Source organism: Lissotriton helveticus, chromosome 10, assembly GCF_964261635.1.
Source record: "Lissotriton helveticus chromosome 10, aLisHel1.1, whole genome shotgun sequence".
NCBI classification, from domain to species: domain Eukaryota; kingdom Metazoa; phylum Chordata; class Amphibia; order Caudata; family Salamandridae; genus Lissotriton; species Lissotriton helveticus.
The window spans coordinates 666,628,911-666,644,073 of NC_136071.1; the positions used below are offsets into that span (position 1 = coordinate 666,628,911).

Below are 15,163 nucleotides of genomic sequence, written 5' to 3' on the forward strand. Positions count from 1 at the left end.
CACCCAGACTACCACTTGAAGGCCTTCCAATCAGGAAGTAGAAATGATGCACCGAAGTTCTTCTTCTTTAGTCGCCAGATCCTCCAGCCAAACTGTCTGGAATTTCCAGTTTGAGATCGGGGTAGGGATCCATGTCCACTCCAAGCATCCAGCAGGTTATGATCTGAGAGGGTTTTTCCAAAATCAGTTGTGTGGTATACCTTTCAGGGACACGGAGCAGATAATATGGTCCCACCTGGCATGAAGATCATGAGGGGGGAGTAGAATGAATATTCCACCACACCTGGACTTTTCCCTCTCAGGAATCCACAAGACCCAGTCCTGATATGACTCAGAGCAGGGGTCCTGAGGAGCAGAACATGAGAATGATCAGGATGTGTATCCAGAGCCGTATTTAAATCCTCCCCAAGGATCCAGCCTTCAGAATGAGATATTGGTGAACATTAGGTGAGTATACACTGACGATTATGGAGGGATGGACATCTGTCCGCTCCCTGAGCAGCACTTACCATCCATTGAGATCTATCTGTGTGTCTTCAGTTATGAAGGGTATGGCTGGTTTTACCCTGCAACAACGATTCTGACAAATGAGGAGTATGCAGTGCTGTACATATACCCCCTCCATTTGCCTTGTAGATTGTTACTTTCTGACTCTGTCAAATGTGTCTCCTACCAGACCTCTAAGTGGGTTTTCCACCACCTGAGCTGGGCCAATGTTTTATATGGTTTCTGTTGTGAGCCCAACCATTTGAAGTTCCATGTGGCAAAAATGTAGTTTCTTCTGGGTTGCAACACTAAGGGGGTGATTATAATGGTGGGCGGAACGCCACCGCCATACCAACATACGAATGCCGACTGGCAGAAAAGCGGCGGAGTGACTTTCCGTCTGCCGCAGTACCCCCGCCATGATAATATGGCAGGGGTACATGCCAGGGGTACATACACATGCCATATTATCATGGCGAGGGTACTGCGGCAGACGGAAAGTCACTCCGCCGCTTTTCCGCCAGTCGGCAATCGTTACGATTGCTGGCCAGGCGGACTTGGCCACTAATATGGTGGCGGTGCCTACCAGGCACCGCCATCCATATTAGGATGGGTGCAGTAACTGGCGTTTCCATGGCGGTGTTGCCACCATGGAAAGGCTGGCTGGGATTGGCTCTGGGGGGTGCACTTGGGGTGTACCCACGGTACCCCCTGCAGTTCCCTGCACCAAGTTGCAGGCCCCGCGTGGTGCCTGCCAGGTGGTGCAGGAAAGCAGTGCATGCCCTTTTACCATTGCAGACAGTGCTGCAGCCGACAGCACCGTCTGCAATGATAAAAGGGCTGGAGGTGCCCGCCAGTATGGCAGGCACATCCTAATAGGGCAGGTGGGACCGATGCACATCTGGCGGTCGGTCCCATCACAGTTATGGTGGCGGGCAGACTGATGTCTGCCCGCCATCATAATGAACCCCATGGTGTTGTGGCATTCAAAGTGGAAAAGATGAGCAGTGAAGGGATGGGCATGCTGTAGTGCGGTGCACCATGTGAAATGATAGAGCTGCAAGTCTGCCTGGGATCGTGAATTCCTGAGTGATAACAAAGAAAAACACGAAAAAACTCCAATAAAGTACCAACAGGCATCCCGACCAACAACTGCAAAGCCCTTGAGCTTGTAAACCAAGAGCTTGTTAGAAAACTTTGCTGAGGCAGTTACTCAGGGAAGGCTGCTTGGTCAGCGCCTGAATGTTGGGTGCCATCATGTTAGAAATAGGGGTCTCTAGTTGGGAGTGGTATACACCCTGTCTGAGTAAGGACCTTTCCATCTAGTCAGGATGAGTAAAGTACACACCTAAGTTTGCTGGGCTTACTCTCTAGTATCTTGGCACAGAGCAGTCAGGCTAAACTACAGAGACAATGTGTAAAGCATTTGTATATAACACACAGTAACCCAGTGAAAATACCACAAATGGATACCACACGAGTTTAGAAAAATTTGGGGGCAGATAAGATTTACAAGGACTGGCGCATCCCTGCATATCAGAAGGGATGCGCCAGGTAAGATGCGTCACACAAGTTTACCCTTGCACCACCACAAATGCGCGGCATTTACAATGTGGCGCATCGTGGCGCAAGGATAAACAGATGCGTGACGCATCTAATGGCGTAAGGGCGGCGCATTGCTGGACTCGTGTCACAAGCGCAACGCAACTCCAGCAATGCTCAGGGGCTGCCCATACCTAACATGCTGCGTCATGTCTTACGCCTGCTTTAAACAGGCGCAGGGTTTTGACCCAGCAGCGTTGGAAAAGTGTCTCAGTGAAATCTTGTAGATTTCACTGCATCACTTTTCCGAGGCTTTTTCTGACGGAACGCCCACCCTGCAGACATTAAATCTGACGCAGGTTTAATGTGGAGCAGGGCTTTACAACGTGACACATCTCCCTAGATGCGTCACGTTGTAAATAAGGCGCAACATGGTGCATGGTTTACGCCACCGCTCCGTCACAGAAGTGACATAACTGCGGTGTAAATGTGTCTCAAGGGGCTTGTAAATCTGCCCCTCAGTGTCTTTATCTAAACCAAACAAATCCAAAATGACAAAAAGCTAACATTCAGATATCAAGATGACACTTGTAAAAGGTTTCTTGCAAATATATAGCTCTCAGAGGACAGTAGCTCCAACAAGGTCTATATCAACATCGTGACAGGTACAAATCCAAAATAAGGCGCCGACCGTGAGGGGCGCGGACCAGCCACGGAGTAACACGGACCACCAGAAAAACAGTACCATTTCTGATGATCCAAACCACGGCGTTTAACATCGTCGAGGAGGTGATGCAGTAGTGCCGTTTCCGGGTGGCATTGATTCCTTACCGCCACAGGGGAGGTGAGGTGTTGGTTCGTTACTTGTATGCAGGGATGGTGAGGTGTTGGTTCCTTACTGTTGCAGGAGAGGTGAGGCTGTTGGTTCCTTGCTAGAACTGGGATTGGAACCACAAGACAGGTCAGAACTCCCAGCAGTGGAGTTCAGGGGGGGCTGCAAGTGAAGTCTTTGTGTGCCTCGGGTTTCTTAACAGGAGGCAAGTTCTACTAAATGCCCATGAAGATCTTCTGAAGCAGGATTCACAGCAAAGTCAAGTCTTTGTCCTCTTTCAGGTAGAAGCAGGCAACTGCACGCCAACCGAGCAAAGCAACACACAGCAAAGGGACATTACTTCTCCTCACAGCTCTTCAGTCCTTCTCCTTGTCAGAGGGCCCTCTTGATCCAGAAGTAATCTACAGTTCTAAGTTTTTAGGTCTAATACTTATTCCCCTTTTTCCCTTTGAAGTCTTTGCTCAGAAAGTCTCTCATGCTCAGTAAAACCAGTTCTGCGCTCCCGGGTCCAATTTCACTGCAGGAGTTGGATACAGCATTGTGCAGAAAAGCCACATCCTATTCAGTTGCCAATGACAACTCCTCCCACCAACTCCGCCAATGATGGCCCATCAGCTTACGTAGGACACACCTCAGCTCCTGTAGTGTGAATGTCTGGAGTGAATGCACAAACAGTCCCTTGCAGTATAAAACCAGACGGTGAATCCACAAACAGGCAGAGGTACACAGGATGGTTAGACAAGAAAATGCCCACTTTCTAAAAGTGGCATTTTCAAACCCACAATTTTAAAAACACTTTTACCAAAAGGTTTGTTATTAAATTCTGATTCAAACTCCAAATTTCGAGCTGTTCTGAATTTAAAATAACACTTGTAAAATGTTTCAAGGCTACCCCCATGATAGCCTGTGGGAGAGCTGGTCCTTGCAATAGTGAGAGACGAATTTGGCAGAATTTTGCTATCAGGACATGTAAAACACTCTATCACATGTCCTTCCTTTCACATACACTGCACCCTGTCCATAGGGCTACCTTGGGCCTACCTTAGGGGTGACTTACATGTAATTAAAGGAAAGGTTAGGGCCTGGCAAATGGGTGCACTTGCCAGGTCAACATGGCAGTCTAAAATTGTGTGCACAGACACTGCAGTGGCAGGTCTGAGACGCATTTGAAATGCTACTTGCGTGCTGCAGGTTCACTAGTAGCATTTGGTTTACAAGAACTGGGCAAACACACTGCACTTTACTAGGGACTTACCAGTAAATCAAATATACCAATCATGCATAACCAATCATAATCACAATTTATCCAGAGAGCACTTGCAATTGCACTTTGGCAGTGATCAGCAGTGGCAAAGCGCCTAGAGTATCTAAGCCAGCAAAAAAGAAATCCAGCACACAGATAAAAGTGCAGGAGGTAGAGGCAAAAAGTCAGGAAAAACCACGCCAAGGATGCCAGGTGTAACTCATCATCTCTGGATGCGGCCCACAGCCTGTTCCAAGTTTCAGCGTGGAATTGTGTGGAGAGGAGCTAAGGTCAGTGACTTATGCCCCCTGCAGTGCGTTCTTCAGGGCCAGAAGCAGGCCAGGCAGGCAGCCCCCCCATGCATGTAGTAGGATAGTACAACCAGGTATTGTCAGGTACGTGGTGTATACTAACCAGTTGCTGATGCACTTACAGTGCCAAGAACTAGGTCCATTGTGCTGCACTAAATAAGTTTATCTGCCTGAGGCATCACCAGAGGAAGTCCCTTTGGGTCGACAGCAAGGCTGAATACCCCTGGTCCCCATTTCGAAAGGGGAGGTGGTGCTGGGTTCCAAATAGTGTCTGCCATTTCCAATGCATCAGATCTGCCATCCTGAATTGAATAAGTAGAAGCGATCACATGAGTGACCTTTTGTTGGGATCTTTGGGCGCTCCGTGGAGATTTAGCTGTGGTGCCCCTGCTGGTCAAGCTTTGATACTCCTACATCCAATCCCGGTCATCCTCTGGGCTGGTGAAGAATGATTGTGACCAGAAACCATGATTTTCAGTTTGGCAGAGAAGAGGAAAGCATACTTGAGGACAGGTCCCTGCGGTGCCTCTTGACTCCCTAAAAAGAGGCCCTTCGATGTTGGATCTGGCAAGATCTTGATTTAAGATTGTCCAAAGGATAGAGAAGTTCTAGCACCTGTTCACCTGTGAGAAGTTCTCTGGAGAAAGGTGAGGTCCTGATAGTTGGGGAGTCTGGCGACTATCCGTCTGAAGGGAACTCCAGACGGAGGCCAACTAAAAGGCACTTGATGCATACTCTTAACTGTAAACATCGGAGATGGGCACTGTGGGAGCATCTTGTATTGGACCAAAACAGGGAGGAGCCAATCGTGACTCCATTCAAGCTGCACAGCCATCTTACAAATGAATCCAATAAATTAAATTCATATTCAACTTTTATCCATGTTTTCTCCATTCTATTCTTCTGTTTGTATCCTTTGGTTTCTTCAATTTATTTTACTCATTCGTTTTTCTAGCTGAGTCACCGTAAAGCAGGTGATACTCTCAGCTAGAGATGTACGGGACACACCCGAATTGATCCGTGAAAGGGCAAGAAAAAGCAGATTGTGGAGTATGCGTTTAAACAGTTAATGGGCAATTGTCACGATAACCTCTGACGAAGGGAGGTCCCGAAATGCATTGGGTGTTTGTGAATAAATCGTGACTTGTGGAAACATTTTTCTCCGGTGTTTATGTTAAAAATGAAAACTGAAAAACGAATGAGTAAAATAAATTGAAGAAACCAAAGGATACAAACAGAAGAATAGAATGGAGAAAACATGGATAAAAGTTGAATATGAATTTAATTTATTGGATTCATTTGTAAGATGGCTGTGCAGCTTGAATGGAGTCACGATTGGCTCCTCCCTGTTTTGGTCTAAAATTGCAGCGCGATTGGGCGGAGCGCGGAGCAAGCGTGCACGCCGATAAAAGAATAAAGTGGCGAAAAGTATACATGGAGCAAATGGAAAATGAGTAATATAGGTGTGCATCTCACCACCAATGTCTTTGATAGCATCTTGTATTGGAGCCATTTCTCAATGCAAAGTCTTCTGGGAGGCCCAATATTCTGAAGTTGTTTTGCCTGGCTCATCCTTCTGAATCTGCAACCTGCTCCTCAAGGAAAGCTACTCTCTCAGTGAGATCCCACAGGGCTTTAATAGTGTCCGAGGTCTGTGTCAAGAGTTCTTTGATTGTCCTATGCGCCTTCACTGTGTTGCATAGTTTTCGTTGATACTCACGCAGTACGTTCAGGTCCAGAGTCATTGTGTCAATTTTAATTTCTAGTGCAGGGCTGGTTTTTCTCTACGGTGAGAATTCAGTCAGGTTTATTGGGTTCCACCTCTCGGTTTGTGGATGGTGTCCCAATAGAGAGGAGTGAAGGGATAAAGTCATCAATGTCCAGTAAGCTTAGCATGTCTCCGCTCTGGTGAGAGACACCTTTAGTGAATTTGTTTCTGCACATGTGGGTGACAGGAGGCTAAAGCACAAGGCACTGGGAAGGGAAAGCATATGGCATGGAACTACGCAACGTCCGGTCAGCTGGCCTGGTACTCGCTGGAGGGAACCATGAGTATCCCCCAAGCCGGCACAAGTAACTGTTACTAGTCCCAGTGACTCCCAGATGGTTGAGCACACGTGTGTCTCCTGTGCAGATAGCCAATCTACTAGGCTGGGTTAAGGGGTGCTATCAGTGTTATCCACTGCAGCACCCAATCATTCCACAGTGGGAGGGGTGACCAGCAATGTCCGTCGGGGTTCAGGAGTCTCAAGCCACAGCCATGTGGGCCCAAGTCAGATCAATGTGCACCCCTGCACGCTTCTTGGTTAAAGCACCCTTCCAACTGGCTCCAGAGCCAACACACCATGAGCCCCCGTGAGCTTCAGGGGAGGGCACCAACTTGGCCCTGGTTGTCTTATTCCTGCCGATCCAATTTAAGGAGGAGTAGAGTGGGGTGCAATTCCCCTGGATCGTTAGTATAATGGGGGCAAGCAAGAAGGTCCTTGGGGTGCCTCTCACAGTAGTGGGCCAGAATCCACAAAGCTCAGCACTCCACTAATGAGAGGCCTCCAACATCACACACAAAGATGGTGGGGTGCCAAATACAGTACCTCTCAGAGGAGCCGGGGTAATAATTGTCGTAAGCCTCCACAATCTCTTGTGCAAGGGGGCCTTTCCGTACTTGTCAGCTTGGAATAGTCCCAGGCCCCAGTGTTATTGGGTGAACGTGATTTTGGGCCTCGGCTGTGAGTTTTTTTACCCAAATGAAATCTCAATTACACAATGTGGAATAATGGCACAGTCTCAGCCATTTCTCATAATAATCATAACAAGAAGTGCCTGCAATTATATGATCTTGTTTAAATAAACAAGATGTTTCCACTGTGCAGGCTTCTTCCTTCTTCAACCAAGGAACAGGCTCTTTCCTTCCATTCCTGTAAAGAGCTGAAACAGGCTGATGCTATGGGGGAGAAGGTCTTGAATTTGAGTACACTGGCTCTTCAGTCTATCAATGCAGTATGCCTACTGGCTTGTTATTCCCATGCTCTGTTTGTAATGATACAATTGGTGACTTCAAATCTTCTTGAACACCTGCATGAGAATTATTCTAAAGTAGTGTGTATCAAGTAGAATTTGTCTTTGGGAGATACAGGAGGCATGGAGGGTCTAAAGTTCACTGAGGCCAGCAGCAACAGCCCTCGTCCTTCCCCTTTGCACCTCCCACCAAACCCTTTTACATCACCCTCAGTGATGCATGTGTAGTCTGTAGGGAGCGTGTATCCTTTTGTGGGAAAAGCTTGCAGTTCATCACTATGGATCATTGGGGTCTCCAGATTGTTGAATGAGGCTATGCACTCCTTTTTCAAGGTTTGCCCCCGCCCATTTACCTGTTTCCCTTAGTTACCTTTGCAGACCTTGCCGACATTCTGCAGCAGGAGGTTCTCTCTCTGTAGAGCAAAGAAGTTATATAATTTGTTCCAGATAATGAGATCTGACATTGGTATTACTCCCATTATTTTCTTGTTCTGAAAAAAATATGGGGATCTTTGTCCTATTCTGCATCAATGTATCCTGAACTCCTTCCTTTGTAAGGAAATATTTAAGGCATTCGTATCTCCATGTACCGATCCTGCAGTTGCTCAAGAGTTATCTGTGTATTATAGTGGGCTCTGCCCACTATCAATTTTCCATTTTTTCCATTTGGGCTTGCATCTCTCCCCTGTCTCTTCATGAGTGTCATTCTGGCGACTGTTGCAATCCTCACAGGTCAGGGATTTCTGTATACCCATACCTTGATGGCTGATTGGTGGAGGTGAGCTTGCTGCAGCTGGGTCAGACCATCTTCAAGCCATGACCTTACTACTGTTTAACCTAGGATTTCCATTAACCTGCCCAAGTCCCACCTATAGCCCACTAAACATTTCCCTTTTATTGGGATGAAGGTGGACTTGGCCTCCCTCAAAGCCTTCCTGTCTCCTCAGCGAGTTTGGAACATTGAGGGTACAATCATGATTTTTCAGAATGGAGCTCTACTTATTACCCTGAAAGCCCTGGGCCTGGGCCTTTTTAGGTCTGCTTGCTTTTTGTATCTTGCTGGTCCCCCACACATGGGGTCACATGCGAGCAATTCACTGGTGCCACCAGTTTTAGGGGGTACAGCACTGGAATGGCCAGTCAGGCAACATTTGGATTAACTCAGAGGCAGCACAGGACCTGTAGTGCTTGATAGTAATGGAATGTCTCACATGCAGGAAGCCCTTCTGACAGTGGTCATAGGGGTGACCACCTCTTTCTCTCTCAGCTGGGAAGGCCATCTTGAAGCGTTTGAGGTCAGGGACTTGTGATCTTCCACGTAACAGTTGTTTCTTATTAACCTGCTAACATTTTCTGTGAGCTGCTGGCCCTCAAGACAGGCCTGTCATGTAGTTTATCAGTCCTGAAAGGCAATACAATAGTGATGTGGTACATTAACAAACAGGTTGACTTGGGCTGTGTCTGATAGCCATAAAGCTGTGGTCTTGGGCACGGTCTCACAATGTCTGGCTGGTTGTACTTCAGCTGGTTGACTTTTTGAATATTTGGGCAGATTATATCAGTTGGTATGATCTTGCTGAATCAAGAATAATATTACCCACCATGGATGGTTTCGCTTATATTCTCCCTATGGGGTACACCTATTCACCACTCATGGTAACACTGATTGTTCTCCGTTCAGTGTTTTGCAGGTCTGCCTGTGGACATGGTGTATTTCTTCATGTCAACTTGTTGCCCTCATGTGCAGAACTTCCAATATGTTGAGCTTTAAGTTATCCTTTGCTCTGCAAAGCTTTGCTGTGATCACAGTTAAGAGTGATTTGTCGGCCCAATGAGCTTCTGTTTGCCGTATCAGATGTTGTTGTTTAAGTCTGATATCCTGAAATTGAATCTTTTTGTAAGGGGCTTACATGTTTGTTTTCCGCCTTGCAGTTTGTCATGCCACATTGGAACCTCTATCTTTTGATAACCTTTCTGATGAGCTTATCTATTGAGCCTATACACAGTTGCCCCTTGAGGCTGACTACTCTAAAGCCAGTTTTTCTGAATGACATTACTTCAGTTTGGAGCTTGAAGCATCATCTTTGTGCCTTCCTTTCACTTAGTTTTCTCCAGACAAGCTGGTCCTGTGGAGTAAAACTTCCTTCCTTCTTAAAGTGGTCACTCCATTTCACGTGGACCATTCCATCATTTGCTGATATCCTATCTGCCTCCTCAATCCACCGAGGACGGCAGGCGTTACGGTGTGAATGCTCACAGAGCTCTTGATTTCTACACGACCGGCAAATTTCAGGATGATGATCAACTTTTTTTGGATTGTCTTATGTTATGGGTTACAGATGTGTACATCCCTGTGCTTGGCTCCTACCCATTGAATCAGTAACCCAACTTACTGATAAGTTACATAAATCCAAAACACACATTAGTGGGGAGCCACAGTATGCTTACTGCATATGATAATTCATGCAGCTTTACTAGTTACAAATTTCTTCATTATAAAAGATTTTCCGACGTGTAATCTTCCTTCAAACAACTCCTTAGCATTCTTGAGACCAACTAATTACACTCACAGAAATACTTCACTTTGCAAACTACTAAACGAAAAACTAACTATTCTGTCTAAAACAAAGAGATTGAAATCTCATGAGTTCATTCTTGATAGACAGATATAGCCACAGCCATGAGTAAAAGCTTGATATACAGATACAGTCAACAACATTTTTGGATACAATGACTCCAAGAAAAGCAAAGTCATTCAGAAGTGGACATTTTCCTTCTGGATCATTCTATGAATCAAGATCTGCTAGGTTCTTGCCAAGAAGGAGCCTCCCGAGCCGCTCAGGGCCAAATTGAACAGGGTTACGGCTGCTTCTTTGGTGTTATCTCTTGGTAATCCCTCATTGGACACCAGCCAAACTGCAACATGGGCTGCAGGTCATACCTTCACCAGGCATTACTTTCTGAACTTTGAAGCCCTCAGTGATCACTATTTTTGCCAGATCTGTGTTGCTGAACATAGCAGCCTAGCACTAACGCAGGCACCTTTGCACCATTGTGTAAGGGTGTCTGCGTTGAGGGTAAGATTTTTTATGTGCAGGAAGGTCTCCCTTCCAGCACATAAACAATCTTTAAATGGCGTTTTGTAACTTTTATATGTGCTGCTTATGTGCTGCTTAATGCCGCACACATAGAAGTTGCAAAACCTCATTTTTTTTATTGTTTATGTGCAGGAAGGGACACATTGCTGCATATCAACAATCAATGGCCTTTTGCTGTTTCTATGTGTGCTGCACAACGCAGCACACATGGAAACTGCAAAAATGAGGAGAAATTAAGCATTCCTCCTTGTTTCACCTGTTTAAGACCAGGTTTTCCCTTGTCTTAATTTTGTCGCTGCTTGAAATAGGGTGCAGCGTCAAAATCATGAGTGTTGCGGTGGAACGCCCACCAGAACATCAATAGCCCTCCCCTTTCACACTAAACACAGTGTTAAAGGGTGTCTTATTTACAAGGCAGCGTTAAGCCATGTTAAGTGGCCTAATACTGCCGCGTAAATAGGTAGAAGCTACTACCGCCACCGCAACATCACTAAAAGTGACGCTGTGGTGGCAATAGGGGCTTGTAAATATGCCCCTGCATTTTCTGTCAGTCTGGTAAGCCATGTCTGGAAAAAAGGACAAGAAATTGTCCTCAGCCTGCCGGGGCAGCACCATACCTGGCTCCTTGACGTCATGGCCCAGAAGGATTCCAGAGTTCAGTCAGCTCCATGGCATCGCCTGGTGGTGCAGTAGAGCTATTTACATTTTCTGGATCCAGTCTGGCACTTGGAAGAGACTCTAGAGGTGAGGAATCTGCAGCTAAACAGAGTATTAATCACAGTGATCGCTATGGAAGTAAAGTAGCTAGTTATTGACCGTCTTTAAGAATACATTGTAAAAACTGACACACTGTCACACAAACAGCAAAAGAGCATTATTTCCAAAAAACACTTCCTTGTGATACAAAATGACTTAAGAATTATGAAAACAATCCCACTGTGAAAACAAGCACTGGAAAAGCCTTGGCAATCATACACAGTTCTTTGTAGACCTGCGCAATAATGATTAAAAGAAAAAAGTCAATAAAAGTATAAATGTTGCAGTTTAAGCTGGCAAACGTGTTCAAAGAAAAAGAAATACAACATAAACATTTGCAGCACCTGGCCCAGCAGCTCTGGTTCTGGGGCACAGACATTTTTCTGTGTATGTGAAAATGAGAGCAGGCTAAATGCAAAGCAGCCAATAGTTGAAGTAGGTTGACCCAGCGGCCAAAGGCATATGAATGGCACTTGAACAAACCAGTGGATAATAAAGGCTGACGAAAAACCATCTGTCTAAGTGTGTGTTAATATTTTTGAATGTTTACATTTTTGAATTACATAAAACTGGCGAGAGGCTCAGGCTAGTCCTATATGGGATTGGGTGAATTTTACTTAAAAATGTGCATTTAAATGTGTGAATATTTTCAGTGTTGATGCTTTAAGGTCTTCTGATGAAACGTGCAGCATCAACAGGTGAGCTTTTATTTAAAGTATGACGTCACTGGAGATCTAGTTCCCAGAATTAGGCTGGCACACTTTTTGTTGAACTAGGAAAATAAGCTTTCAGTTTCTCTTTTCTTACTTCAGGGTGATTCAGGGGGACCTCTGAGCTGCTTTGTGGACGGTATGTGGCAAGTTCACGGGGTTGTGAGCTACGGAGTAGTGCCTTATTGCAACACTTATGAGAAGCCGACGGTTTTCACCAGGGTGTCTGCCTTCACCGACTGGATTTACGAGGTAAGAGCAAGGAGGGTTTATTCTTAATGTGATGGCTTGTGTCTTGTTCACACTATAAGGGTGTACCAAATAAAACATTTATGAAATACCTCTGGAAAGTATCAGACTTTTACACACTGTTCTAAATATTTGAAGACTAAGAAAATCCAGATAGATACATTGAAACTCAACTATTTAGAAATGTCCAACATTTGGTGTTGTTTGTGGGGTTTTTTTAGAGTGGAAATCTAACTAGGTGGCAACAGAGTGCGCCCATTTAGGGGGCTGTTCAAGATGATGGATATCAGGAGGACCCTTGAATCCCATTTCAGATATGCTTGATATTCCACCTGCTTTGCTACATTTCACTTTTATGGCCTTTCACAGACATCATAATAGTAACTGCAATGGGGACAAAGAGGGTGAAAAGCGTGGAACTTTTTAAAAGTTCTATTTGAAGGTCTAAGCAGATATAAAAAATTTGACCTAGCATTACTAACCTTTCAGTTACATGTAACTATTTTGGGGCTTATTTACAAGCCGCTTGCACCTCAGTTGCATCACTTTTTTTGATGCACTGGTGACGCTGTCTGCTGCCCCTTTATTGCTTTTCATGGCCTTGTAAATATGGCCCCTTTTCACACATCACTTTGCATGAAAAGGGAGTGCCATGAGTATAACATTCTGCAGCACGCATAGAAAGAGGAAGAGGAAAAAGCCTCTTGTGATTGTTTTTGTGCAGGAAGTTGTCCCTTTCTGGACAAAAAACAATCATCCCTATGACGCAGGCACCCTTACACGATAAGGGTGCCTGCATTGATGCATTGCGGCCAATTGTTCGCCAGCGCAGAGAAAAGCATAGGGATGCATCATATTGTTGTAAATATGATGCATCACTGTGCTTTTAAAATGTGCAGCTCTGCACAGCAAAATGTCTTGCAGTACCAGGCTGCATCATTTTGTTGTAAATAAGGCCCTTAGGTTTCTTTAGCACACAAGGTCAGCTATTTAGACGAAACAGTCAAATGAGAAAATAAAGCCTGGGGCTGATTGATTTTGGGAAAGGGATACTAAGACTCCTCGTATGTCAGGGCCACAAAGTGTGGACATGTGCAGTCATCCAGCCCTCAAAGTCTGTATCTTCTTTAACACACAGAGCGCTATTATGATGTTGGGTGGACTTTTGTCCGCCCAACACCGTATGAATATGGAAACCGCCCAACCATTGGTCAAGGTTCTGCCTATGGGAGCTTGTGCGGTGGTCGTAAACCGGCCATAACACAAGCTCCCATAGTGAAATTGGAGTTTGTGTGAATCCCTGCACCCCGTCGTAGCCACCTCACAGAGGCCGCAGGGTGAAGTGGTCCTCAAAGTCACTTTCAGACAATCTTTCCATGTCAGAAAACCCCGAATGGAAAGCCTGTCAGGAACCGACATCTAAATCTGTACAGTGGAAATGCCGTCCATAGGGATTATGTGCCAGTCTCCGACTGGCCAATGGGCTTCTTGAGCCCATCACAATCCAGCCAGAATGTAATGCGGCCGTCACAACTGAAACCTAGATGAGGCTCAGAAAGCCTCCTACCTGAGGTCGCAGGCTTTCCAAGTCTCTTCATAATCGAGCCCACAGTGTTTTACAAAACTTGTCATATCTATACTAGGACAAAGACATCATATATGGAAATAACTAATTTGTTCAACTCTGTATTAATATTGGCGCCCAACATTTGTCCATAGCCATGATCAAACCTGCATTAACAATGTGATCGAACCACTGTCAATTAAGGTTGACCACTGAAAATCCAAGATAATATATTTTATCCGCCCATGCCAAGTTTTCAAAATAGCCTCAAAAGATGAATTTACACAAATAATATTAATAATAATCATTAAAATAGCAAGTGGCTAGGGTAAAATGTGGAATGCCTCTGCTCTGGTGGACCACGTTGATAGCCCTCTTATGGTTGAAAAAAAATCTTTGAATGTGACCCACACATTGCTCAATGGCCGATTTAAAACCTTTTCTGTTGTCCTGAGGCTCAACTGGCTTTACAATGTGGACCACATCAAATAAATGGCAGCATAAGACAGAGCACTAACTACACCACAAGATTCAGACAATGGGCCCAAATTGTAACTTTTTACTGCTGTGTGCACTTGACTTTGAGGTCATCAAAACTTGATTCCAGTGTGCATTACTGATTTCTGTTATTCTTTTTCTTTCAGATCTTTCGGGTGTATGGTGAATAGTATGAAGAATAAACCTCCAGAGGAACACAGCATTTGTCAACAAATAAATAAGAAATTGTTCACTCTGTGTCTTTTATGTTCAATAGATTAATTTGAATAGTGGTCTTCTGTGATCATGTGTGGACACATTCAATAAAATACTTTGAGAGCAACAAACAGGACAGCTTTAATGATCACTTGAGTTGGCTAGGACAAGTGTGAAAAAATAAATTCCAAATTGTTTATGTCATGTTGTTTAATCTTAGCTTCAAAATGTGCCACTTGGAAAAGCCAGGAGTCTCCATGGAGTATTTATTGTAACAAAGAGGATGTTTGTATTTAATTTTTTGTTAAGGAGTTTGTAAAGCGCTTAGTGTCAGAAGAAATAAAATATTTAGCATGATGATAGGCACGAAGGTTAAAGTCCAATTATAGAGGGTATGTGACTGTGTTCAATATTTTACGATCACTCTGTGCAGATATAAATTAAAGGTTAGATAAAATAGTTCCATTTTCAATGGTTTTCTGAAATGCTAGTAGCTGGGTTCAGATCTGAAGTTTGGACTTAGGCCTTTTCAGAGTCTAGGTTCTTGCACTCAGACAAATACCTCCAAGGTTCATCTTCTTGAATCATCGGTGGATAATCAGACTTGCAAACATTGCAGTGATAGGCTCTGTTTCAGACTTGTGAGGTGTCACTTGCTGCAGGT

General features: G+C 44.8%; 1 protein-coding gene across 1 annotated transcript in view; it reads left to right on the forward strand.

Moving 5' to 3' along the window:
• Window positions 1-14,630, forward strand: part of LOC144784442 (elastase-1-like) — a 139,384-nt gene extending 124,754 nt beyond the window's left edge. The window contains exons 7-8 of the mRNA XM_078663199.1: window positions 12,096-12,245; window positions 14,451-14,630. Coding sequence (XP_078519325.1) covers window positions 12,096-12,245; window positions 14,451-14,474 — 174 coding nt within the window. The 3' untranslated portion in view covers window positions 14,475-14,630. The remainder of the gene's footprint in view (window positions 1-12,095; window positions 12,246-14,450) is intronic.
• The last annotated feature ends 533 nt before the right edge of the window (window positions 14,631-15,163 follow it).